Here is a 27,748-nt window from a genome sequence, read left to right as displayed (position 1 = left end):
ACACTGTCAACCGTAACTCCACTCTGCCTGTGTGGTATAGCCTAGGACAGCAGACACATCACCTCTCCAGACTGAAGGGTGGAGGTTTATGGAGACACCCTCTCAAGGACATGAGGATTTATCCCTAGAGTTCCCGCTTAATCTTATGACTAAAATAAACAGTACAGGAAATGGAACACAGATACTCTCAAATATTAAAGGTAAACACCAGGTAAAAACTGAGGGGAGGGCTTTCCTGGTGGCGCAGTGGTTGAGAGTCCGCCTGCCGATGCAGGGGACACGGGTTCGTGCCCCGGTCCTGGAAGATTCCACATACCGCGGAGCGGCTGAGCCCATGAGCCATGGCCGCTGAGCCTGCACGTCCGGAGCCTGTGCTCCGCAAATTCCCAGTTCTGGGGCCTCAATCAACAGATTCCTCTTGTACTCCCACCCTCCACCTGCATAAAATGGTATCCAATACTGAGAGGGAACTTCAGAAAGGGGTGTGTGTGTGTCTGTAGAGCAGAGTATCAATAGGGAGTGGAATAGTGTGTGTGTGTGTGTGTGTGTGTGTAGAGCAGACTATCAATAGGGAATGGAATAAAAAACACAGCATGAGGCACGCACGCCAAGACACTTAAGCATTCAAGTGAACTTTAAAGATCAGATTTATTTGGAGAAAACAACAAACCCCACAACCTAAAGGATGGGATTTTACATCTCAAGACATCTCCCAGGTGTTAAGTCTACAGATTACAAATCATTTTCATAGAAGATATTTTTGTACAAATTTTACATGTATTGAGGAGCGGGTCATAAATCCCTGTTTTAACAGGGTGGCAGGGTAGAGGAATGGGGGGAAAAACAGCTTTTTTGGACACATCTATTTGGAAGCAGACATGAAGAGGGCAAACCCTACTTTTTCATCATCTATAGCAAATGGTTAAAAAAAAAATACCCTCTCAACCTTGGGTATCTCTAAAAGCCACTTCCTAGCTACTACCCACTCCAAGCCAATTATTTAAAGTTACTTCACTTGGTATGTCTTTTATGTCCACTGGGTAAATGATTCATTATGCTCACTGCTGCAGCACTCATAAACCAGCACCCCTGCACGGCTGTAAAGGGTCTAACCTAGGACTGATGCGAGAAGAGACCAAGGTGTCTTTCCTCTGCAGGTACCAATATTGCCTGTAAGGACACCATCTGTTGAGCTGACAGTACCAAGGTGCACATAAAAGCAGGCAAGTAAAGCTAGTGTGTTGCAAGAGAAGCCAGGACCTTGTGAAATTGTTCTTCTCCATTATCATTTATTCTCTCAAGGGGATGCTAAAAAAACAGAACCAAAAAAAATACACATTGGTCTAGGCCACATTATAAATCCAAACATTGGTGTGGGATTTCACTTGGAGAGAAGGAAACTTTTGTTTTTTAAAAAGCCCCTCAAACCCCAATCAAGGTTGTAAGAAAGGCTCCCAATTTAACCACCCTCGCTCACCACCTAAGACTGGTAATTCTTTTCTGAGGTGTAAAAGGGGTCAAAGCAGCAGGAGCACGAATGGCTGGAGGGAAGGAGTGTCAAAACATGAAGGAGGCAAGATTTGCTTGAGAAAAAGCAGTGATGATTCCTCATTGGACAGCTCCCAGGGGCTCTAGAGAATGCTTAGGAGGTCAAGTATGTGACTTAAGCAGAAGCTGCCTGTAGGAAGGTTAACAGGAAAGATGAACATAAGATGATGACAAGAGTCTAAATTTTTAAAGCTCCAAGATTTCAACAGAATGTGGATATATTTGAACTTTCAGAAGGGACAGGATTTAAGAAAGGGTGAAACCAGGACACATAAAAGACCTGGGAATTCCCACAACCCCTAAGTGCTTCCTGCTCCAGGAGGTAAACGATTATGTGTTTACTGGAGGTCATACCATTTTCCCTGTTACTGGTGCAAAATAATTCATCAAATCCCCAAGCTTCTTTTCAAATCACGATTTCCCCATTTACTTTGGTCACCAAACAGTCCTATTCTTCAGTGGCCTGTAGACTCACTCCCACCTACCCCCCTGGGGGGCACAAATGAAAGAACTCCCCCTTAGGCTGGCCCCAGTAACTCAGAATTAAATAAGAGGTGGGGCTGGCAGCCTCCTGGAGACTAAAACAACATCAGAGACTAAACCTACCTTGCCAAGAATGGAGAGTTTATTCAGATACTGTTTGCTAATTCATGTATGCCACAACGGGATAAGAATTAAAGGTAGAAACCTCACACTCTTCCTTATACCTGCCTACTGCCCAACTAGATTCCAGACACTGCATCACTATCACTGCCATCTTGCTAAACGGAGGCCCCTAGGCACTAATCACACAGGCAACTGCACGTGTCATAAAAATGCACCACAACTTTAAACTTACAGCATTAAAAGCTGTACGCCTCTCTCTGGCTACATTGGTGAGTCTCCAGTTAGTTCAATATTTTAAAGGCTGCAGCAGCATGCAAAAGAATTTCATTTTGTTTCTTTTTTTTAAAAAAAAAAAAGTTAAGAAAGGTATCCAGGAGATGGTGAGTTTTATTTTATCTTGTCTGGATAGAGGTTTGATTTGCTCTCGAATGTTCCCGGGTGGTGAGAGACTAGGAGAAAGCACAGAATGCAGAGGTCTATTCGGTGTAATCTTCTCCCTCATTTTCATCTTCACCATCAACGGCAAGAGCAGCATACTTGCTTGCAGAACTGAACTTCTGTAATAGACACGATCGATAAGAACAAGCAGCAATGCCTATTTCCAACCACTCTGTTTGCAGCCCCAAATGTACAGGATTTCAATGGCAAAAGTAAGCTACAAGAAGTTGAGGGCAAGTCTTTGACACTCACAGAGGCTGGATCTTCAGCTTTCTTTGGCTCAGGTGCAGATCTGGAGTCTTGATCCTTTTTGCCATCTTTCCTGCAGAGACATGAACAACTTTAGGAGAGGACTCTCCCGATACTCACAAGCAGTTCTGACGTACTGAATAGGCACCTCCAATCAACAGTTCTGGCTATCTAGACATTTTGTAATCTAGATTCTCAGAATTGTAACTGACTATATTGGTTGACTTCAATGGGTTCACAGTGGGAGATCTGGCAAGGCTTGGAGAACCAAGAACTTTCTCATACAAAGACACAGGTATCTAGCATCATATCAAAGATTACAAATGAGGAGGGAACACACGTACCTATCTGACTCCTTCCAGAGGTCTTTGTTCCCTCCATCTCCTGGACCACGGCTGGAATTTCCACTTTGGCCTTTTGGGGCACTCACCCCATCTACTTTATTTTCATCTGCTTGAGTGGAGACACAAAAATAAATGGAAGTCAGTAAAATAGACACTCTTCCTCTCCCAGGTTTCCCTTAAGCTGAAGAGAAGTGTGCCCATATGTACTGAGGGAAATGAAAACTACCCCCAATCCAGATTTCCTTCCTAAGCCCTTCTTCCCTTCTATTATCAGACACAGACACACACACACACCGCAAACAAGATCCACTAAAAAATTCCACCGTGGGGTTATGCCATCATAAAAAGCAAAGTGGAAATAAGGACTATGATGCTGTGTAGTGACCTTGGCCTTGCAGATGGCAACATTTCTAATCTGGACTGAGCATGTCAATTTCCTTCCGATTCTTTTTTTTTCCCTTTCAAAGAAATGTTCTACCGGGAAAGGGCAGGGCTCTATGTTTTCTCCAAAGAGGCTGCTCCTGCCCTCTACTGGAAAGAAAAGGCAGACAATCAAAGAACCTTTAACACAAAAAAATGGGTGCAAAATACAATGATATTCAGTATTTTGTGACTCCTCTATGGGGACTTTTTTATCTAGGCCTCTATCTGGGCGAATAACCTATTCCCCTCTTGGCCTTACCTTTCCTTACTGGTCCTTCCTCAGATGGTTGAGCTGGAACTACTTTCCCTCCACCACTAGAAGGAAAACATGTAATCACATCCATCAGCTATCTTAGGGAAGGAACAGATGAGAAACTTCTACTTCAAGTGAAGTTTTACAGAGAACCAAAAATACATACTTAATGCTGTGAAACATTAAAATACGGGAAAGCAACAATGAAAGCAATTATGTGAACTTGACCAAATGTCATGTCCTTTAGAATTATTATAGTCATGCTAGGTTAATCTTATCCCTCTACTTTACAAATGAGAATCCTAAAACTTAGGGAAGTGATGTGACCCCCAAGGCTGTACTGCCAGAATGTGGCATTGGTGGGTTCCGATTTATAGTGAGTGCACATTGAGTCACCAAAGTGATGTTAACCAGCTATCAAAACTCCAGAAAACTGAACCACCGGCACACCACAGAATTTGAACTATGACAGCAAAGATGGCAGAACTTATCAGATGCCATAAGGCCAGTACCCCACAGGGCACCTTCCACCATGATAGCACAGCACTGAAGAGTCTATAGCCAACCAACTGCTATGTTTCCAAGCTGACTCACCTTGTAGGGGACTGCTGCTCTGTGTCTGAGCTCTGAGATCGAGCAGGAGGGTTAGAACTTCGCTTCACCCAAGCATTCTCCTTTGGTGGAGGGGCTGGCATTACCTTTAGAGGCTGTTCAGGTTTGGGAGGCTTAGAAGTTGGAGACTGACAGTCTTCCTCTTTATTGGGTGTTTCATTTTCTAGAGACTTCTCACTCTCTCTCCTTCGTGCATCTGTGAAGTCAGAATGGGAAGGTCAAAGCATCAGGAGAAAAGGGCTTATTGGACAACAATCTATTAAGACCTCAACAGAGTGGCAAACGGTCCACATCCGAGTTTACTGCTTTTCATCGTTATTCTTTTTTTTTTTTTTTTTTTTTTGCGGTACGCGGGCCTCTCACTGTTGTGGCCTCTCCCGTTGCGGAGCACAGGCTCCAGACGCGCAGGCTCAGCGGCCATGGCTCACGGGCCCAGCCGCTCAGCGGCATGTGGGATCTTCCCGGACCGGGGCACAAACCCGTGTCTCCTGCATCGGCAGGCGGACTCTCAACCACTGCGCCACCAGGGAAGCCCCTCCATCATTATTCTTAAATACAGACCTGCTGAATTTGATTCCCAATAGATACAATTATCCCCAAACTGGTTTCCAAATGTCCTCTGGCGAAAATGTTTTACTGATGCAAGAGAAATAGGAAAAATAATGACACTCCAAGGATAGCTATCTGACCTCTCCTAGGAATGAGAATTCTTTATTTTAGGATTATCATCTTTCTGTATTCTCCATGTTAGAACGTTGGTACTTGAAGAAGGATACACATATGTGTGTGAAGGGGACCTACAATGAAATTGTAAACTCGAGGGACCACTGATCAACTTCCACATAGAGGCTCAATGCACAAGTGCACATACACCCATAACAAAAGTCTCTTCTGGTACACATTTCTCAGACTTTTCAAAGCAGATGTGAAAGTCAGATCAATCTATGCTAATACTCCAAAATCTCTGCATAGTTTGGTTATGGATAGGTTATGGAAAAGGGCAATAATAAGATACCCACCCTGGTCTGACTTACTTCTGCCAGATGTGGATGAGGTCCCCGTTTGTGATGACTCACTTCCTGTCCTCGATCGTTCCTGAGTTTCTTCACTTCGCCAGCTTGGGTGTCTGTATAAAAGAGATTTGACAAAATACATCATGTCCAGCTCAGTGAAGGCCACCTTGGACCCATGCCGACCCCTCAGGAACTATCGCTTATTAATATTTTATCGTGCTGGCTTTATTTACGTGTGGGTGCATGCACCTGTCTCTTTTGCGCAAACCGTTTGAAAGCAGCAGACATTAGCATTCTTTGGTTCTAAATACAGGTATCCCCTGCTTTTCCAAAGTTTCCTTTACGCCACTTCACTTTTACAGAAAGATCCATATATGCTGCTGCTAACCGAAAGAAATCCAAAGAGGATTTCTGCTTTTACATAACCTACATAATCTACGACTCTGCCCTCCCTTAGTGGTAACACAATTCCGCAAATTGCTCAAAACCGGGCCTAGCTTTTCAGCGTATTATAGGAGGTGTCTACCCTATTGGATGTCATGCCATCTTTTTAATAATAAACACTCCTTTACACTATCCTGAAATAACAGATAATATAACCAACATACACACAAATAAAAATAACTGGAAAATAATTTACAGCCTACACTTAGTATCAGTGAAAACATTTTGTCTACTCCATCCCTAATAACTTGAAAAGAGGTAAATCCATTCACCTCACTATGGTGGAGTTTTACTCTACACAATAAAGCAGGGTTTGGCAAATTTTTTCTTAAAGGGCCAAATAAACTTTATTTATAAAAACAGGTACAGGCCACAATTTGCAGACTCTTGTATTAAAGTACCACCAGGGCCCAGGAGGCCTTTCGAAAATCATGAGGGATAAACAACAACTCTTCATCGGGTAAAGAAACTTTCCCACACGCTGCAGACCACCTAGCAGCCCCACCCCCCACACACTAATGCTAGTAAGTGACAACCAGTAACACCCACATGAATTTTCCAAGTGCCCCGTGGGGATGTAAGCCCCCCATTAAGAATCACTGGATTGGGGACTCCCCTGGTGGTCCAGTGGCTGACTCTGCACTCCCAATGCAGGGGGCCCAGGTTCCATCCCTGGTCAGGGAATTCGATCCCATATGCCACGAATAAGAGTTTGTGTGTTGCAACTAAGACCCGGCACAGTCAAATAAATAAAATAAATAAATGTTAAAATAAAGACTCAGGATTAAAAAAAAAAAGAATCACTGGATTCATGGATGTGAAATCCGTAATACAAGACCACCTCACCTCTCCCGAGGCCGTCGTTCTAGTTTTGGCTCATCCAGCTGACGCTGCAGTTTCTCCTGTTCCTTCTGTAGCCGCTCTTCTACTTCTCGTTCTCTAGCAGCTGTGTCAACAGGCTTTGCCCCTCCAAAGATAGAGGCTGCTCGACTGGACTGGGATGTGCTAGCAGAGGAATCATCTTCCTTAGGAGTACTCCGAGGCTTTAGGTTCAGTTTGGGTCTTTGGGGGGGACCTAAGTTAAATGAAAGTCTAAGTAATAGTTTTTGAAAATCATCAGAAGCCGATGGCTGAAAGCCAGATTTCCAGACATACCTCTTAACGAAATGCTTTTTGGGATTCAGATTAGTGAGTGGCCTAGCCAATCCAGCAAAGGTAAAAAGGGAGATCATTTAAAAATGGGTGGCCCAAAGAGCCAAGTCCAATTAATCTTTCCACTACCACATCCATGATGCAGTACCAGACTGAGGGAAAGACTAAAAATAGTAAAAATTTCAACGGTAAATTAAGCATTTATCATGATTACTATTATCTGGGGGAAATTTTTTGACTATAAGATATTGGATGAAAAGTATCTTGTTAAAAAATGTGGTCTGGAAGATGGATTGCTTCAGTAGGTTAAGACAAACTTGTAACAGTATGATGCGGAGGCTCTAGTTCTTATATTCTTATCTCTGGGTAGAATATAAATTTGATGGTGATTCATAGGGCAAAGCATGCAACACCGAACATTAGAATATAAACTGTAAGGGAGTCTGACTTCTTCCTGGATCCAAGTTGTCAGAATATTTCAAGATAAACCTGAGTGCTTCAAGGATATTGTATTTCTCAAAATCAGTGTTTATTCTAAGTATTTCAGACACAAAATACATAAAAGATATAAAGAAAGCCTGTGTACATCAACCACCTGACACCACAAAAACCACTGAAGCCTCCCGATAACATGCTTAGTGCTGCGCTGTCTTCTCATAACTAGTATGCTGAATTTGGTATCTATCATTCTTATGCGTCTTTGGTCTTTTACTACATATCTATGCAACTGCAAACAAAGAGGGTATTGTTTAACAAGATTTAAATTTTCTACAAGGGTTTTAAGTTGGTAGTTTATATAACTTCCGAGATACATTTTTCATCTGTATAACCCTGCGAAGAGCCCATTACCTATGTGAATAGGGTACAACTGGGGTCAGAAAGAGGCACTCATTGAAGTCACACAGCTAACACCTGGTGGACCAAAGAATGAAATCCACGTTATTGAAGCAACTCCACTGCTCCTCCCACTATGGTACACAATGTCTCCTTCTTCCTTTGGTAATTTCGTTTACCTACTCAACAAATAACTAGAACACCTATATTTCAGATACCATGCTAACGTCCGGAATATGATGGTTGGGCAATTTTTGTGGAAGGGATGGAGACAACACTGAAGAGGTACAGCAGTGAAGGCCCTTGTACGTCAGAGGTACAAAGGGATATCTTTCAGGCCATGAAGAGACAAGATACAGTTTTAGAAGGAGGAGAATAACCTAATTAGATATCGTTTCAGAAAGACTACTTGGGCCAACGTGAAAATGGAGTGAGGCAGGGAAATGTTAGTAACGTGGGCATAGCAATGAAGTCTGAACAGAGGTAGTGGCAGTGACCCTGAGGACAAGGGGGGCAGATCTTAGAAGGAGTTGGGGGTTTGATCATCGGGGGGAAGGGGGGCTGGAAATCAGGTGTACAGCCATTGGGGAAGGCAAGAAATGGCATGAGAGGCAAAGGTCAGTAGTCAATGAAGACTACATCTGAGCCTCGACTTTTCTCACAAGTAAAGGGAAGACGATAACTGTACATCTACCACATAGAATACTTAAATAATACCTGTATGAGCACTCAGCTCATTGTTGGTGCAGCATAAACACTCAATAAATGTTAGCTATTATTTCCAGGTTTCTTGCATGGAAATAGAGGAAACAGATATCATCAATGCTTTTAAGAATAAATTTTAGGGACTTCCCTGGTGGCACAGTGGTTAAGAATCCACCTGCCAATGAAGAGGACACGGGTTTGAGCCCTGGTCCAGGAAGATCCCACATGCCACAGAGCAACTAAGCCCGTGTGCCACAACTACTGAGCCTGTGCACCGCAACTACTGAAGCCTGTGCTCCTAGAGCCCGTGCTCCGCAACAAGAGAAGCCACAATGAGACGCCCGCGCACTGCAATGAAGAATAGCCCCCGCTTGCCACAACTGGAGAAATCCCGTGTGCAGCAACCAAGACCCAACACAGCCAAAAATAAATTAAAAAAAAAAAAAGCCACTGCAATGAGACACCCACGCACCGCAAGGAAGAGTAACCCCCGCTCGACGCAACTAGAGAAAGCCCGTGCACAGCAACGAACACCCGTTGCAACCAATAAATACATACATACATACATACATACATAAAATGACATCACTCAAGTCAGAACAACAAATGGTGGCCATTTATAATAATTTTTGAGAGGTCAGAGTTGTAACACACTGTATGTTTTATATAAATGATACAATATCAGGGGCATAATTTTAGAATAGGTACACTGACATCTCACCATTAATTAATGAGTATCAACTACTTGGTATCAATGGCATTGAAATAAGCAACACCTGGTTTTTAACCCACAGTGCCAACCAATTACTGGCTATGAGACCATGTTTGAGTCTCATTCCTTCACTTGAAAAATGGGGCTAAAACAGCCTATTTTAAGTGAGATCATACTATAAGAATGTCTGGCAAATGTTTTTTCCTTTGTTTATACAATATAAATTTTTTTTTTTTTTTTTTTGGTACGCGGGCCTCTCACTGCTGTGGCCTCTCCCGTTGCAGAGCACAGGCTCTGGACGCACAGGCTCAACGGCCATGGCTCACAGGCCTAGCCGCTCCGTGGCATGTGGGATCCTCCCAGATCGGGGCACGAACCCGTGTCCCCTGCATCGGCAGGCAGACTCTCAACCACTGAGCCACCAGGGAAGCCCCAATTAAATTTTAACTGAAAAAATCTATATGCTAAAACAGGTTAGAACTAGACTTTATTTCCATTATGTCCATTTTTATCTGATGCTCTTTCCATTATGTTCCAATGCAACCTTTACTATGTGTAGGTTCTATCTGTGCCCACTTAAGGGATCTGAAACATAACTGAAAAATTCCCAACCAGTTCCTCTAGCGGTAATGCCCCATTAAGTAAGCAAAAGCAAATGATTACCTCTATCATCTCGCCTATAATCATCCCGAGAGTAATCGTCTCTGGAGCTCCATGACCGGTCATCTCGTCTTTCGTATCTGTCTTCATAGCGGTCCCCGCCTCCTCTGTAGTCATCATCCCTACGGTACCCACTACCAAATGCTCTTCTGCCACTGCCTATCCTGGAATCGTAGCCTGTAAACATATCCCAAATTGTGATCATCACACTGGAAGGGAGAAGGCAAGAAAGGAGTTCTTAAAAGAAAGCAATTTAACTTAATTGTGTTTTACAACGACCTCTATCATAGTCTCTGCTGCCTCGGTCATCATAGCGATCTCGGCCCCCGTATCGATCCATGTCCCGGCGTGGGCCATCACGGTAACTGTCCCGATACCCATCACGATATCGGTCTGAATCGTAACGATCTCGATACTCTAGAGAGCAAAGAGACAGGTATCGTCATTCCTTTTTCTTTGACACATACTGATAAGAACAAACATAGCCCATTAGGTCAGTTTGTTTTCATGACTTCATATTCACTGCTGTGTCTGTTTTTATTTAAAAAAAAAAATCGCATTATATCCAAGGTAGAAGAATTTGTATTGAATTAAAGTTTCCTTGGTATTTATTTTAAAAAGTTCTCCACTAATTCAATAAATGTTGCTGGGCTAACAATTTAGGAGGGAGTTAGGGGAGAGAAAAATCTCTATACAGTAGTACTGCCTTATGTGTGGTTTCACTTTTTGACATTTCAGTTACCTGTGGTCAACCAGTCCAAAAATTTTAAATGAAAAATTCCAGAAATACACAATTCGTTAAGTTTTAAATTGCGTGCTGTTCTGAGTAGCATGATGAAATCTCGTGCCGTCTCCCTCCAACCTGCCCGGGATGTGAATCATCCCTTTGTCCAGCATACCCACGCTGTACAGTATAGGACAGTAAGATATTTTGAGAGAGAGAGATCAGATTCATGTAACTTTTATTACAGTATACTGTTATGTATAGGAAAAAACATAGCATAAAACATAGGGTTCAGTAATATCTGAGGTTTCAGGCATCCAGGAGGGTTCTTGGAATGTATCCCCACAGATGAGGGGGCGCGGGGACTACTTTATATCCCATAATGAACTTCCAGGATTAAAGATGTGAATACTAAAAATGTAAGCACAAAGCACCAGAAGAAAATATAGTTGGAATCTTTCATGCCTGATACCAAAGAACCAAAGACTACTTAAAAAGTTTAGCATGGAGGGAATTTCCTGGTGGTCCAGTGGTTAGGACTTCGTGCTTCCACTGCAGGGGGCCTGGGTTCCACCCCTGATAGGGGAAGTAAGATGCCGCAAGCCACGTGGCCCGGCAAACAAAAAGTTTAGCACAGAAAAACAATACACATACCACAAATCTGAGAGGCAAACAAAATAAGAAAAATATATGTAACATATGACAACTGGTTAATTACCTGTTACTGCTTAAGTAACAGAAACTAAAACGGGACATTGTTTTCTACTGCCCAAATGGAAAGGTTAAAATAAATGATACATCTTGTAGTGGCAAAGTTTAGCACAATAAGTCAATTCCTACTCTGCTGAGTTAAAAATAGTTCAAAGGCCTTGAAAGTTGTTTCGGAACTATATACTAAAAGATTTAAAAAACATGTATACCCTCTGGGCCAGCAATTTAACTTCTAGGAATTTAACCTGAGCAAGTAACTGGACACTTTATACAGATATACATATAAGAAGGTTCTTTGGATTGTTGTTTATAATATTAAAATCGTTGCATGCTATTTAGCTTCAGGTGACATGTCAGAAACCCAGATTTTTATATGGAAAAAAAAAACCCTCAATGTCTAAACATGAACCAATTAAAAAACAAAACAAAAAAACTTAAAAGACATTTTGAGTTTAATTGTGAGTAGCCCTAAGAAGTATCTTAGTTTTATGACAGCTTCCTTTTAAAACAATGGTTTCATTTTGCAAAGGACATCACTTTGTCTACGTGAACATTCATCCGCAGGTAGTTTAAATTTTAAAAATTAAGGGACTTCCCTGGTGGTCCAGAGGTTAAGACTCCGCGCTTCCAGTGCAGGGGCAAGGGTTTGATCCCCGGACCAGGGCAGGGGGGATGCAGACGGACAGGGGGACGACACTAAGACTCCACAAGAGGCTTGGCGCGGCCAAACAAAACAGGTCTTGAATTTTATCCTTGTCATCACATGTATGTTATGCTATCAAATATTCTATTATATAGACAAACCACTACTTAGTCATTTCTTTTTTTTTTTTTTTGGCGTTACGCCGGCCTCTCACTGTTGTGGCCTCTCCCGTTGCGGAGCACAGGATCCGGAAGCGCAGGCTCAGCGGCCATGGCTTATGGGCCCAGCCGCTCCGCGGTACGTGGGATCTTCCCGGACCAGGGTACAAACCCGTGTTCCCTGCATCGGCAGGCGGACTCTCAACCACTGCGCCACCAGGGAAGCCCACTTAGTCATTTCTTTACTCAACAGAAGGTCCTTTCCATTAAAAAAAGAAATGACAGTGTTGAGTCTTTCTTCATGTATTTCAATAAAGTTGTAGCATTTTCTCCACAAACGTTTTACAAAAGCTTTTATTGGATTTAGGTGGTGTGTGTAAAAGTTTATCCCAGCTCCTACCCCATGACATTCTCTACTCCCCTTCTCTAAATTACATTTTATTTGCATATTGTTTCTCTCGCTTGGTTTAAATAATGTCCAACAAAGACAGTATTTTTGTCTGTTTTGTTCACTGCTGTATCCTGAGCTTACAAAAGTATCTGGCACGTGGTAGACATTTAGTATTTTTGAAGGTAATGAATTTTCTGCTATTTTAAAAGGCATCTTAAATTTTTTTCCTGCATCTACTGCTACCCTCCTCTTTATCTGCTATGGTGATCATCTACATTAACACATTTGTCCTATTACAAAACAACCCCCCAGAATACACAAGAAACTAACTAGATAAAAATGAACTTACTGTCTCCAAAGCTATCATCACCTCTTCTAGGTGGGTAGTCATCAAAGCTGTCTGTAGCAGGACGGGCCCTCCAGTCTGTATCTGTTTTGTCAGAATCCCGATTTCTATCGCGGCCAAAAGAACGATCATCCCTGTCTACAGATATATAAAATGAAAAAACACAGGTTAGCTCACAAAAACTTTTGCCAGCTATTTCTCATATGCACAGAGGCCCCCTCCTGCCCCCACATACTGCACTTCTTGCTTACCCCACAGCGTCATCACGAAGTCGCCCCAGGCCCCGTAAGTGTACTCTCCAACTCAACCAAGTGACTCCCTTCCTCACATTTATTCCTACTGGTTTAATGCTTACCTGTCTCATCTTCTGGATAGGCATCTTAAAATTTTTTAAAGATAGGCCAGGAACCCCCTGAAATATACATGAATCAGGCTCCTCTTGTGTCCAGTGTGCTGCTAAGTACGTAATCTATTTAGTATATATTTAACGTTCATCTAGGTCAATCAGGGTTTCTCAGTCTCAACACTACCAACATTTTGGGCTGGACAATTCTTTGTTGGGGCGGCTGTCACACGCATTATAGGATAGTCCCTGGATGCTATTAGACGTTAGGAGCCCTCCCCACAGTTGTGACAACCCAAATGTCTCCCAAAATTGACAAATATGCCCTGTGAAGCAAAACCATCCTCAGTCAAGAACTACTGCTCAAGGTTAAGGTGGCCCCCACTACCTGCCTCTACTACAAGTTTCTGGGGAAGGGCACCTCTGCTTTGTCTTCCCAGGACCGTGACAAAACAAAACATTCAATCATCTTTCCTACCTTTATCCTGTGCTTGATCAGCAACGTCCACTCGAATTCTCCTGTTACCTAGAGACTGAGAGCATAGGACCATATTAACCAACCTTTTGCCCCATTATGCACAAATCCCATGAGTGACCTTGAACGTCTGGGCATAGCAGAAGCACTGGGGGAAGGAAGATAAAGGAAGAACACTGTAATCTAGCCAACACTACAATTTGCTGGCTAAAGAATCCTTTATAAAGACTTGAATATAAAATAACCCCTTAGAATTAACATTTAAGTTGGGCTTAAATGAATGTCAGGTCAATTGTCTTACTATTTTTATAAAGTCAAACCTCACAGAATAGATTTAACTTTTTAACTATCACAGGCAATTTGTCACATGTAATAAATTAAAAACATTTCTAGACAACTAGCTAAATAAAAGGTATTATTTGGGTCCAGGGCAATTATGCATTCAAACATTTGTAGAGTCCCTACTATGCACCAGCAAAGTTGCATAAAGCATGGTCTGTTTATCATCTCAAGTTCTTTCACTCAGTATTACCTTACGATAAATCAGTTCCTCCAGGATACCCTCTGATTTCCCTTTCCCACATCACTATTTATATACTTTGAACCCAATTATTTCTACTGATGATATTTTTCTCATTTCATAGTAGAATCTACAGTTGAAGAAGGATAACAATGAAATTTAGTTAAGAACACCTGGAATTATATTAAATACCACTATGATGATATCTCTAAATACAAACTAACTCCCAAGTCTGGACCATGACAACACTATTTAACAGTCAATTCAGCAAACTTCAGATAATATAGTATTCTTTTTCTTATTCAGACTGAGAGGTAAAAGTTAGTAATGTTACCAAAACCTAAAATGACCTGAGAAGAAAAACTTTCAAACAACTTTTTCTTTTCATATATTTAACTAAATACATGAATTTTATTCCTATTTGACATCTGCTTCAGATTATCATGGTGGTACTCAAGTTATGAGATAGGAAAAATATTTTAAGAGGAGTTGCTTTCAATCACGTCCAATGGCAGACATGGACCATAGAATTACGGCACAAATGGCATTGGAAATTACCTTCTCAACGAACAATGAGATGTTTCTGGAATTAAAAGAGAAAAAAACCAGCCTTTTTTTCTTTCGATATATAATCAGTTTGATTTCTAAAGTCACTCACTAGAGATAAAAAAGCAGTTCTTGGATTAGAAACTTCCATCACTAACAAGTAACTAAATGTTTCAATATCCTGCTCTGGCTAGCCTAGGAATCCCTACCTGGCACCAATCACTTAAATAACTGTATTTCAATTAGATTTAATCTCCATCCCCCCTCATGTATTAACAGCTAAATCTCCTCTCCCCACAGAACCTCTAGTGTCTGGATTAAAAAATATCTATGGGCAATGTTACAAAGCAGGACTGAATGTTTACTGTCATTCTCCTGTAACAGATTCCCAGGAGAGCCCTCTTAAAAATAAAAAATTACTTCCCTGAAAATGAGGTAACGTCTTTAAATACTAAAATAACATGATTTTTCTATTTGCCTTGATCCGGTCATATTATTTTGAAGAAGCAAAGCCACAGAGCTGAGGCAAAGCTGTGCGTAAACTAACGTGAGATTTTATTAAGCACTTCGTGGTGGATTTCTTCACAATTTCCCACCTAAACACATTCCTGAATTACTAGGCCCTGCTGAACTTGCAGAAGGGAGGTGTGACGTGCTAGATGTTGAATGTTAACCGGTATATTGATAAATAATCCAGGCTTTTCTTTGTAGGTACTATGGGAACCTTCGAAACAGCTATTGACCTGGCCTAAAAACTATCAGTTTGATAAACACAAGAGTTGTTAGCTCCCAGCCCTCACCTCTCACCCTTAGTTTATTTACCTCTTCATTGAGGCTCAGGGCAGTGAACAGGGAATCCAGGTCCTCAAACTCAGCATAACCAAAACCTTTCAACCTCTCAGGATTGCTGGGTTCACGTGGTAAACGCACTGCACTGATCTAAGGAGGAAAGAAACAAAAAATATTTCCTAATTCAATGCTCTTGTTCATTTATCATCATCTTCTTTTTTTTTTTTTTACCATTGTGTATGCAGTGGATTTCTCGGAAGAATACCCAAGAACCTGGCTGTCTCCAGGATGAAAACCGGTACAGAGGGATACAAGAGAGACTTCATCGTATACCCTGTTAAACCTTTTCAATTTGAACAATATGAATATAACCTTTAAAAAACTAAGGAGTTCAGTGTATTCCTTGTACCCCTGACTTCTGCTTCATTCTACATTTCTAGTTTTTAGTTGTTTTTCAATTAAGAGGAACTGCCTGTGTTCCACAATTAGTTTATTTCCAGTTTTTGTCTCTCAGAAATTTGACTCAGTTTTTGCCAAAAAATTTTCTGGGCAGTATATTTTTTGGCAAGCTGACTTACCTGAGAAACATTACTTACTGTCTTCATTATTAATAGCTTGGCTGAATCAAACACTGGATTGTAAACCCTCATGATACTTACCCCTTCTGCCGAATTCTGAGATGGTAAACCACTGAATTGTACTTTTCACTTTTTATGTCTGTTTTCTTACTCTTTTTACTTATTTCTTCATTTCTCCAATATTTTGCATATATTCAAGCTATCTTTTGCATCACTGATTTGATACTTTATTCTGGGCTCCTGAGATATAGATTTTGTCACAGTCGCTTTTAAATTCTAGTTTAACTCAACTTATGAGGAGAGCAGGAAAAGGAACAAAATAAAAAGGGAATAAAATAAAAGGAAGTAGCTACAGACCAATTCTAGAGCATAAAGGTGAAAAGCCTGAACAGGCCAGAGATTATTCAACACTCTACGGAAGAAAGAGGCTACTAGAGAGGAATCCAAAACAGGCCATGCTTCTAGATGTACTACATAATTAAACAGAGAGTAAAATTTGTAAGTTGTTATCAAAAATAATCACACAAGAAAAGCCAGCTACAGAAGTTGATGGCCCATTGCAGAGAACAGGATCTAGTAAAGAAGTCAACCAACATAGCAAAAGCGAAGGAGGGTTGACATATATACACTAATATGTATAAAACATAACTAATAAGAACCTGCTGTATTCATAATAATAAAAAAAAAAGCGAAAGAGGGAGGGACTTCCCTGGTGGTCCAGTGGTTAAGAATCCATCTTCCAATTTAGGGGACGTGGGTTTGATTCCTGGTTGGGAAACTAAGATCCCAGGTACCGCGGGGCAACTAGGCCTGCGAGCCGCAAACTAGACAGCCCAAGCACTCTGGAGCCCACAACTAGAGAAGCCCACATGCCGCAATGAAGACCCAAAGCAGCCAAAATAAAAAAGTGAAAGAGGGAGCAGATTCTTAGAAGAAACCTAGTTTTTAATGTCTTCTCTTCAGCAAAGACTCTGGAGAAAAACCGAATAGAATTGGAAATTATTACTCATTCTTCCATTTTTGAAATCCTAAGTATTTTTTCATCAAAGTTTAGAAAAAGGATTCTTAGCACCTCACACTCACTTTTTCGTCTTTCTGGAAACTTCTAGGTGTTTTCAAACATCCTGCCTTAAGCTTTTTAAGCAAGTCTGTGAATCCCATTATATGTGAACAGACTCTGTTAATAAAAACTACACATCTGCTCAGTTAAACGTATTCATATAAAAAATTAAAATGTAATTTTGATATAAGCCTGAATGTCAAGAACAGAACAGCTGAGTTCAGAGAAACTTTCTTCCACTTTCCAATGTTTAACTGGGTATGTCACCTTTAAATTTCATAGAGAAGGGATATATATTTTTGAGAGATTCTCTCTATATCAATAAGGTATTAAATTTGCTGATAAGACTGTCCAACTGGTTTTGGATGAGAACATTCTCAGCCAAAGGGCCTAAACAACACTAAATTACATACCTGTTTCTTCCAAGTATAGACATAACCTCAGATCCTTTCTCAACACAGAAATTCAGAGACATTCACTACCCATACAGTACCCTCCATATCTAGTTAATTGCCTAAAACCTTTACACTTACATTTAATCCTCTAAAGAATTCCTTAATGGAGTCTTCTGTCACATCATAGGGCAGGTTCCCTAGAAAAGCAGTGTAGGGTGGTGATTTGGGAAGACGGCTCCGGTCGATATTGGGTTCCCGAGCAGCCCGTGGAGCAGTGGGCAGGATGGAACGGTCAATTGGAGGTGCCCTATACACGTCATCATCATTACTATGCCAAGTGGTTGAAACTAGGATAGAAAAGTAGACATAAGAAATTAGAAGAAACTTCCCTTACTGCCGCTGTAGAATAAGAGGACATATGCTAAGCGCCAAGTATTAAATAAGCTATATCAGGAAATAAACAGATAAAAAGGGTAGGGGGGTTCAGCAATAAGGACCCTTTACAGACAAAATGCTTCTGAAATGTCAGAATCAGATAGCAATGCAAAGACTCAGTACTATTTACTGCCTCTGTGTTTCTAAGTATTTCAAGGCCTTTCAAGGCCCAGGCTTTTGTTAACAGAATCATAACTTATTCCTTATGCAGCAGAGAAATGAGAGAATATCAATCACTATTTATGGAATGTTACCGTGTGCCAGGTACTTCGTATTCATTATATCCCAACTCACCTTTGTAATAATCATGTGAGTTCGTTTCCCATTTTACAGAAAGGGAAACTAAGATTTCAGGAAGGTTTTGTAACTTGCCCAAGGTCACACAGATGGTAGTGTAGTAGGATGGTAATCTTAGTGGAGCTAGGAGATACTGTCCCTACTGCACTGCCCATGAATTTGTACTTCAGGTATCAACACTTATGGAAAACATGATCTAGATGAAATTTCTTGTTACAAAAACAGGTCACAAAAGAAAAAGTATTCTTCTGTTTGCAATTAAAGCTTTTAGAGAAAAATGATGGGTGATCAGATTTACGTCATACCCAATGATCTTATAGCTCCTACCTGTTCCTGGCTATTCCTTGAAGGCACAAATTCAAATGATACCCCAATGACTCTTCTGCATTTTCCCACCATAATTCCTAGTCCTATTCCTTTTCCTCAGACCAGTTCTGTTTACCCAGGGACGCCCTGACTTCATACTAATAGCTCTTAGAACAAATTATTCCTTGACTCTTGAGTATAAAGACCGTATAGGTTAATACTGCATATTACTTTATGAGGATATCACAGAATTTCAGACCTAAAATGAAATAATCTAGTCCTTACTTTACAAATGAAGAAAATAAGGCTTAAAAGGATAGTACGCTGAGAAAGCCCTGTTACTACAATAGCCAGAATTAGCACTAAGCTCTCTTGAATCACCACTTTAGCCCCTATCACAAACTCTTAGAGCCTAAACCTAAGATTCTACAAAATACATAAACATAGGTTCTACAAAATTAGTTAAATTCCTTCCAAATTACACGTGAGAACAATTATTGTGGAACAGATTTTGTCTAGAAGGTAATGAAAATTCCAAACACGACGGAAAACAAAAGAAAAGTTACCATCTCCTTCTAGGTCATCTGTTTCATCAGCCCAGCTGACTGGTTTGGGGACATAGGTGCTTCCTCCACCAGTCCCTCCATCCTCAGCCAGGAAGTCTGTTAGGGAGATAGTCTTCCCCTTCTTATTCTTCTTTTTTGCTATTTTAAAAGGGCCAGAGAAAGATTATTCATCAATACTTGGGTATTTACAGAGTTGTACAATGCACTATTGTTAAATGTATTTATAAAGAAAGCAACAATAAATGCCCATCAAAGGTTCAGATTGTGGTACATTTCTGTGAAAGAATTCCATGCAGATATAAAGGAGAAAGCACAATGTACTGGCACAGAAAGTCCGAGATGTGAAAAATAAAAAGTTACAGAATACATATTATGTAAGTCCCTCTTTCTTTTAAAAAAATTTTTTATTTATTTTATTTATTTATTTTTGGCTGCATTGGGTCTTCGTTGCTGCGCGCAGGCTTTCTCTAGTTGCAGCGAGCAGGGGCTACTCTTTGTTGCAGTGCGCGAGCTTCTCATTGCAGTGGCTTCTCTTGTTGTGGAGCACAGGCCCTAGGTGTGCAGGCTTCAGTAGTTGTGGCATGAGGGTTCAGGAGTTGGGGCGCACAGGCTCTAGAGCACAGGCTCAGTAGTTGTGGTGCATGGACTTAGTTGCTCTGTGGCGTGTGGGATGTTCCTGGACCAGGGCTCGAACCCGTGTCCCCTGCATTGGCAGGTGGATTCTTAACCACTGCGCCACCAGGGAAGCCCCTATGTAAGTCCCTGTTGTTTAAATATACATTATGCATACGGATGCAAAGGGGTCTAGAAGGGTTTTCAAACTTACTCTGGGAGTAAAACTGAGGTGGGGGCAGCAACCTTTTATTTCCTACTATATTCACTTGTGTAGCATTTGAGATTTTTGTGGGTGCAGCAACCTTTTATTTCCTACTATATTCACTTGTGTAGCATTTGAGATTTTTGTAGGTTACTACATTTATTGCTCCTGGGACACAAAGAAATAAAACAAAATCCCTATCCCTAATAATATATTCTGTATGACACTTTGGAGAATTGTTTGATACTCGTAAAATAATCACATGAGGAAGGAATCATTACTATCAATTTACAGAGAAGGAAACCAAGTCTCAGAGAGGTTAAATGACCATCCTAAAGTTACAGTGATATTAGATGGCAGAGCTAGAATTAAACCTAAGGTTTTGGATACCAAGTCTAGGGCTCTTCCCATGGGAGCCCCAGCCCCTAAGAAGCTTGTTATTAGTTCTATGGCAGGTTATCACAACCAGGGCAAATGTACTCACTGTCATTTGAAAGTGTTCAAATTGTAAGACTCATATACACAGCTTGATTTCTCTGCCCTCTAGGAAAAAAAAAAAAAAAAATCTCCTTCCCTACCTTAATACCACATATGAAGATATTATACTAAAGGGAAAACATAGGAAATCCCTAAGAACCAACAATTTAAACGTTTCCCATGGTTATGAAATCTTTAGGAATCTCTAAATGGCTCCACTTAGTGGCCTGACCTTGGCTCTTTAACTCTCCAGCCCTCAGAACTTCTGAGATGGCACCCACCAGCAGCTAACGCAGAAGAGTTGAAAGGACTAACTGAAGTTCTAAAACTGGCCCCTGAGAACAGCTGTGACATAATTAAGACAAAAAACAAGCAGCTCTGCTGTTAACAAAGATCATTTTTCATGGCTTTTATAATGATGAGTTCCTCCTCCATGTTCCAATTTTCAACAAATTTTCCATCCAAGAGGATGAAGAATCTGTAACTCGATGCACCATTTGCTTAACTGAATGAAGATTGTTCTCTCACCTGGTACCTGCCTTTCCTTTAAAATATCATTTTCAGGAACTAAAGACCTGCTTGCTATGAATGTTATGAACATTCTGGACACAATATGAATTAAATTCATATATAAAACAAAGGGAAAAGGTATACCTCAATCAAACTCTTATTATTCTTATGTTGGACTTGACCTCATTTTGCACACTGAGATTATGGTCTCAATGTGCAAACCAGACAAACTTGGCTGTAATTATACAGAGGAAAGATGGTCTTGAACGTGAAGTTTCCATGTCTCTCTCAAGTGACTTAACGCTAACCCTGCTCCAAAACTATAATTTATGATCACCAGGTTATATTTTTGATCTATTATATGCTTTGAAAGAAAGCAGCTATGCAAAGTTTAAGTCCTATAGCACTGATATTGCTCCTAGCTCATATGCAAAGGCCTAGGGGAAATTTTAATTTGAATAAGACATAAAGCATACCTCTGTGGTAGAACGCTTATAATGTATAGGCTTATTTTAGTTGTCGAATTTAAAAATAAGTGTCTGGGACTAGTATGATGCTAGCTAGAGATCTTTACCTTCATGGGGCTTAAGGTAGTATCATGATCTGTCTGGTCACTGAGAAAATAAAAATAGAATTGGTGGTTAGTCATACAATGAGGTCAAGTCCAACATAAGAATAGTAAGAGTTTGACTGAGGGATCCCTTTTCCCTTTGTTTTATATATGAATCTAATACCAAAACAGCACAGTCTGGAATTAACCTGCCCTTTGGTCTGATTCTGGCTTACATCAATTTTCTAAATCAGAGTTTCTCAACTTTTACCCCTTGACTCTTGACAAACAAGTCTCACACTCTCCTTTAATGTTATTTGAAATTTCAAAATAATAAATATCATGACAAAGAAAAATATTAAAGCACTGTTTTAGAAAGTCTTTTCAAATCATACATCTCCCTCTCCCCTGATTCTGTGACTGGCCCCTCCAAAAACTTCTGGCTGAGAATCACTGTGGGATGATGGACAGTCTTCAATTAAAGACAGGCTAAAATTCTTCCACAAGATCCCTAACTTCCGTTTCTTTAAATCTAGCAGCAGCATTGACTCAATCACAATATAAGCAGATTTAAAGGAACAAGTCTTTAAAAAGTAAAATGAATAAACCTAAATGTTTGTTCCACTGTATTTTATTTCAGTAACCGAGAAACAATGTTATCTAAATCCTCCTTGTGCTTTGCTCCTTCAATATCTAGGTCCATTCCATGTTTAGGATTTCAACAATGTTCTCTTCTTTATAAGTAAAGCATCATTTAATGCTCTAGGGGTATCAATCCCTTGATACAATGATTGAACTGGTCCAACTCTTAGTTTTCTTTAAATCTTATGTGAATTGGTTAAAGTTAAACCAACCACCTGGTAAACAAAACACACTCCAATTATTTAGGACCAAATCCACATGGACTAAGAGGAAAAAAAACCATATGTCCCAGAAATTTTCTTAAATCCTCTAACTGCCTGCTTGTCTCATTACAATTGTAATTTATTCACTAAGTACTAGGTTCTTGTGAAGGTCTTTATATACGCATCTAGGTTAAAGAAAAGATCTTACAATTACCGTCTTCTTAATTAAAAAAACAAGCTTTGTTATGACATATAAAAATAAATACTACAACTGATCAACTTAACTCTTTGTTTCTCAATTTCTGCATCACTGACATTTGAGGTTGGGTAATTCTGTGTTGGGGGGCGATGGGGTGTCCCGTCCATTGTATGATATTTAACAGCATCTCCAGTCTCGACTTAGATGTCAGTAGCAACCCCTCCACCCCACTGTGACAAAAATGTCTCCAGACATTGCCAAATGTCCTCTGGGATGGGTGAGACAAAACCGCCCATGATTGAGCACCACTGCTCTAAGTGGTAATTTCATATCAATAAATAAGTACACAAACAAAAGGAAACGTTAGCCCTATATAAAGCACATCAGCAGAAAAGTGACCACATTCAACCAAGTCTTCAGGACTATCAGGCTGTAGCAAGTAAAAATGCTTCCTTTATTTTTCTCAGAATGTTGTCCTGTTAACTCCATTGTATTAGTAATAAAAGCACGAACTGACAGACACTGGAGTGATAAAATCTGTGGAAGTGCTGTTTTCCTTAAACAAAACAGAAGACACCTTAAAGTACTTTAATCAATAAAGCTTATTTGTTGTACAATGCAGCCCTACTTCTCCATCTTTCTTAAACTAGTATCTCTTATTTAGGAAGGAGAATTCACATAGCTCTTAACATTCAGATAAGTTGTCAAAAATTCAGTTTCTTAATTTTAGATCTTGCCAGACTAAGTCCCACTTACTTTACAGGGTTATCAAGTCTTCTGAATGTGTTAGCAACTACAGACTAGGAGGGCTTCCCTGGTGGCACAGTGGTTAAGAATCCGCCTGCCAATCAACGCAGGGGACATGGGTTCGATCCCTGGTCCCGGAAGATCCTTAGCTGCCGCGGGGCAGCTAAGCCCGTGCGCCACAACTACTGAGCCTGCACTTTAGAGCTCACGAGCCAAAACTACTGAAGCCTGCGCACCTAGAGCCTGTGCTCCGCAACAAGAGAAGCCACTGCATTGAGAAGCCCGTGCACCACAAAGAAGAGCAGACCCCGCTCACCGCAACTAGAGAAAGCCCACGTGCAGCAACGAAGACCCAATGCAGACAAAAACAAATAAATAAGTAAACTTACTAAAAAAAAAAAAAGACTAAGTAAGTCAGAAAGTGTCATAAAAGCCCGTACAAAATCACAGCATTATTCATAATAGGCAAAAAACTGGAAACAATCCAAATGCCCACCAACTGATGAATAGATAAATAAATTGTAGATGTCCACACAACGGAATTGTCAATAAAAAGGAATGAGTATCCATACATCCTACAATATGGATGGATGAACCCTGAAACATGCTAAGAGAAAGAAGCTAGGAACAAAAGTCCACCCACTATATGATTCCATTTATATGAAACGTTCAGGATAAGTAAATACAAAAACCCAGTAAGATTAATGGCTGGTGAGGGGAGAAGAGAAATGACTGCTAATGGGAAAGGCGTTTCTTTCTGGGAAGTGAATCCTGCCAGTCTCCAGAATTAAAAGCTAGTTAACGATCAACAAATATTTCCTTAAAGAAACAATACTGTACAAATGCAATCTACTCAAATACCAGAGTGCCTAGAACTGAACTAATCTGATTAGAGCCCAGCACAAAAAGATATTTCATACAATGCAGTACAGTATCATGATGTTGAGAGGCTTCAACCTTTACTATGCTACTGTTTAGCAGAGTAGAGAATAAAGTCTAAGTCAGGACCAATAAGCTCCACCACCTTGACTCCTATGTTCAGTTGTTATGGGACCTCTCTTCTCTGTCCAACTTCTTCATCTTGACACAATCTGAGGAAAATGCCACACTGTCTTTTCCTTACCTCTCCACACTACTCAATTTGATCACTTACATAAAATATATAAAATAAGTGTCCAATACAACATCATGCAGATAGATCACTACACAAAGTACTTGCAGCTTTTCTGTAAGAGAGGAGCTATAAAAATTCAAGAATAACTTCTTGCTTTGGGCATTTTCCTACCATTAGGACCACAGCAATATCCATTACAAACCTAAGAAACTGACTTTGGTGTGTGCACTTACAAATGTACATACATATACTTAATTACAAACAAGCAGTTAAAAAACAAACAAACAAACCCAAATCCTTAAGTTAACTCTTTCCCCCATGATCAGGAAAACAAATTCTAGGATGTTTTGAGACAAATACAATGTAGTAGGGTATCCTATCTCAAGCTATACATGGTATGTGACATACCTCAAAGCTGTATAAAAATATATACATTTTTAAAAAAGTGACATTACTTAGAAATATGTTTTACCTTGGTACTTCTCTCTGTATTTGTACTTGAATTTTCATAAGGAGTTTTAACCTTGGCCTTCTGAATCTGGGTATCTTACTCCCAGAATAACAAACATGATACAGGAAGGGATATGAAAATAGGTAATATGTGAACAGCATATAATAGCAACCACTGAAACTATTTTTCACCATAAGGGTCAGAATTGTATGAAAACAACCATTGGACACTATCCTCACCCCATAAAAAATAATCAAGATGATACATATAATTCTGGAAAGTGTTATGCAAATGAAAGGCCTTGTGTGGGCATAGATACACTATTTACAATCTCAAAGCAGTCTAGTCTCAAAAACTGTTAACCCATATCAAATACATTTGATCCCCCATAGGTAAGGAGAGTAGATTCAATAGTCAGCTCTGGGACACCTCCTGTTCTTGAAGTTCAATAATGGGTCACACTAGATACTGGTATTACTGCAAAGAATTTTTGGGTCTCACTTAACAGTAAAAGAGGCCTATGAAGTTTTATCATGTATTTTCACTAAGAAAATGTAAGATCTGTTTTTTCAACAAGACACCAGGCACCCTCAAGAAGTATACTGAAAATACACTAATTTTACGGACTCATTAATACAGTCATGTGGGAATACTGGTCACTCAACCAAGTCAATGCAATGGGAAAGGATTCAAAGTGGGGAAAGAAATTTGATAGTTTCTCAAGGGCAGACTGTCAGATGCAACCTTGCACCTGGATACTAGCATAAGTGTAACTTACACATACTACACAAGCTAAAGATTCATGGAACCCAATGAAATGAGATGAGGGCTTCCAGGCAGGTAAAGTGGAAGAACAGGAAGAGACCTCACTAAGTACATCCAGTTTAATCAGTCTGGATTTCACTCAATTCTGTAAAACGAAGGACAGATTGTTAATGGTGTCTTCCACCTCTAAAAATTCCACACAAGTTTTGAGAAAGGGAATACAGGCTTTTCTCTAGATTATGACACTAAGCCATCAGGATGGCAGATTCAGGCCAAATAAGTAGTTCAGATGAAGCTCTTGGGCAGCATCCCAGACTTAGGATGACATGGACGCCAACCTTGTTAGTTGCAAGTTGATAATAGAGAAGAGTGAGAAGTTTCAAAGATATCGACCTTACTCTGCCATCAGCACGCAGTGTGACCTGAACGAATCATTTCGTCTTCCTCAGATGGGAGACACCAATATCTGCCTATGTTATCTCACAGAACATCAAATTATACAACATACAAAATTGCTAGGTCCACGTCAAGCGCTACACTAATAAAAGGTATTATGTTCAAATGCACCTCAATTTCCTCAAAGACATACATCTCTATGTAACAGTGGAGAGAAATCCGTGGTGAAAAATGAGTGTCCGGAGATAACAGTTGTTCAATAAATGTTCTGTAGAATGCAGGGTCATGCCAGGGAAAAGAGACCATATCTGCCAAACTAAAATTACTGCTACGAAATGTTGGCACAGCTCACTAAGTCCATCAGAAATGCAAGTAGACTTGCATGTCAGTGATATTCCCTCTCCCAAAGTCAAAGAAATCAACTCTAACCACTAATATTCTAAAAGCACCCCCAAGCAGTTGTGCAAATATCTTCCAAAAAAAAAAAGCCCAACTCGACCACTGGGGCTATCAAAACTCGACCAAAATCAAAATGGAAGTTGTCAAGGGATCAGATCTTGCTCACCATTATATCTCCAATACCTAGAATCGTGCCTGGCACGTATATAGCTCACACTCAGTAAAAATGTTGACTGAATAAAACAGCCTAGAAGAAATGTAGGTCTCCACCCTGTTTCTCTCCTCCAACACGTGGGCGCCCCACACCGGGTTCCCCATCCCCATCTAACTCCAGTAACTTCAACCTCCAAACCTAACACATTTACCCTTGTAAAAACATAAGGGCCGGGTCACACTCTAACAGGGGAAGGTCAGAAAGTGGAAGGACCTAAAAAGAAAGCAACACAGGTGCGTAAACCTTCCCATCTGGGCTCTCGCGCGTGCTTTTAAGGAGCGCCCGTCTCCACTACCCTCGTCTCTTCTACCGCGCACGCGCACCGCCGCCTTCCCCCGCCCCTCCACCGACTCGCGCTCGCGTTCTAACTGCCCCCCCTTTATTCCCTGCCCCCACTCCCGTCCGCAAAGGCCTCGCGCCTCTGAGATCTGGTCTAGTGTGCACCCGTCCGCGCGCCAACCGCCTCTTTCCCTCCACCACGCCTTCACGCGGACACAGTGCTTCACGTCTATGCGAAGGCCTCACGTCTCCCGCGGCTCTTTCTGCGCCTCCTCCTCACTCCAAGTCAAGCCAGAGTCCACCATTGCTCCCAAGTCCAACCTCGCGCATACGGGGTGAAAAGGGTGTGAGGGGGAGGGGAAGGTGTCCTTCCCCTCCCCCCAAACATCCCGAGGCGATAACCTCACATGGCCTAGCCGCCAGCCTGCCGCAGCCCCAAAATCCGAAGGGAAGGGGTGCCGCCCATCCCCCGACTCCAGAGAACCAATGGATCAGGGTCGGTGAGTCGCTTCGGACCCCGGTCCTTGGCCGCGCTCGGCCGCTCACTCACCTGAGGCCGCCATGTTGGGAGAGGGAGAGAGAACGCAAAAGACCCGGATGGGGCAGTCACGTGATTATAGCGAGCGCGTCGGGCTAGGAGACGCAAAACTGGGAGGGGGCGGGGAGGCGAGGAGGGACACAGGAGGCGGGGCGGCGCTGCTCTGGGTTC

At 41.0% G+C, this 27,748-nt stretch overlaps 1 protein-coding gene across 5 annotated transcripts; it reads right to left on the bottom strand.

Annotated features, from left to right (window-relative positions):
- Window positions 1–629: 629 nt before the first annotated feature.
- Window positions 630–27,748, bottom strand: EIF4B (eukaryotic translation initiation factor 4B). Of its 5 annotated transcripts, none has more exons than XM_067696661.1 (15): window positions 27,590–27,748; window positions 19,277–19,414; window positions 17,811–18,019; window positions 15,673–15,789; window positions 13,788–13,842; window positions 12,970–13,104; window positions 10,273–10,410; window positions 9,997–10,170; window positions 6,777–7,005; window positions 5,493–5,599; window positions 4,456–4,669; window positions 3,868–3,923; window positions 3,186–3,294; window positions 2,845–2,914; window positions 630–2,711 (listed from the first exon to the last, which is right to left on the bottom strand). In XM_067696661.1, exons 1-15 carry the CDS (start codon window positions 27,600–27,602, stop codon window positions 2,631–2,633), a joined length of 1,845 nt encoding a protein of 614 aa, XP_067552762.1. In that variant the 5' UTR covers window positions 27,603–27,748; the 3' UTR covers window positions 630–2,630. The 5 variants fall into 5 exon arrangements, with proteins under 5 accessions (XP_067552762.1, XP_067552764.1, XP_067552763.1 ...); XM_067696663.1 differs by having other exon boundaries at window positions 630–2,708; XM_067696662.1 differs by having other exon boundaries at window positions 3,186–3,291.

The sequence above is a fragment of the Pseudorca crassidens genome, chromosome 11, assembly GCF_039906515.1.
Source record: "Pseudorca crassidens isolate mPseCra1 chromosome 11, mPseCra1.hap1, whole genome shotgun sequence".
Lineage (NCBI taxonomy): Eukaryota > Metazoa > Chordata > Mammalia > Artiodactyla > Delphinidae > Pseudorca > Pseudorca crassidens.
The sequence above is the reverse complement of the archived record's forward strand: the minus strand, read 5'-3'. Positions and strand labels throughout refer to the sequence as shown.

What these genes read in the sequence shown, in the direction of transcription:
- EIF4B (XM_067696661.1), bottom strand. An exon ending in TGATGATAGCTTTGGAGACA is followed by an intron (nt 10,411 to 12,969) that starts GTAAGTTCATTT and finishes TTTGCTCTCTAG; the next exon opens with AGTATCGAGATCGTTACGAT. An exon ending in CAGCAGAGACTATGATAGAG is followed by an intron (nt 10,171 to 10,272) that starts GTCGTTGTAAAA and finishes ATATGTTTACAG; the next exon opens with GCTACGATTCCAGGATAGGC.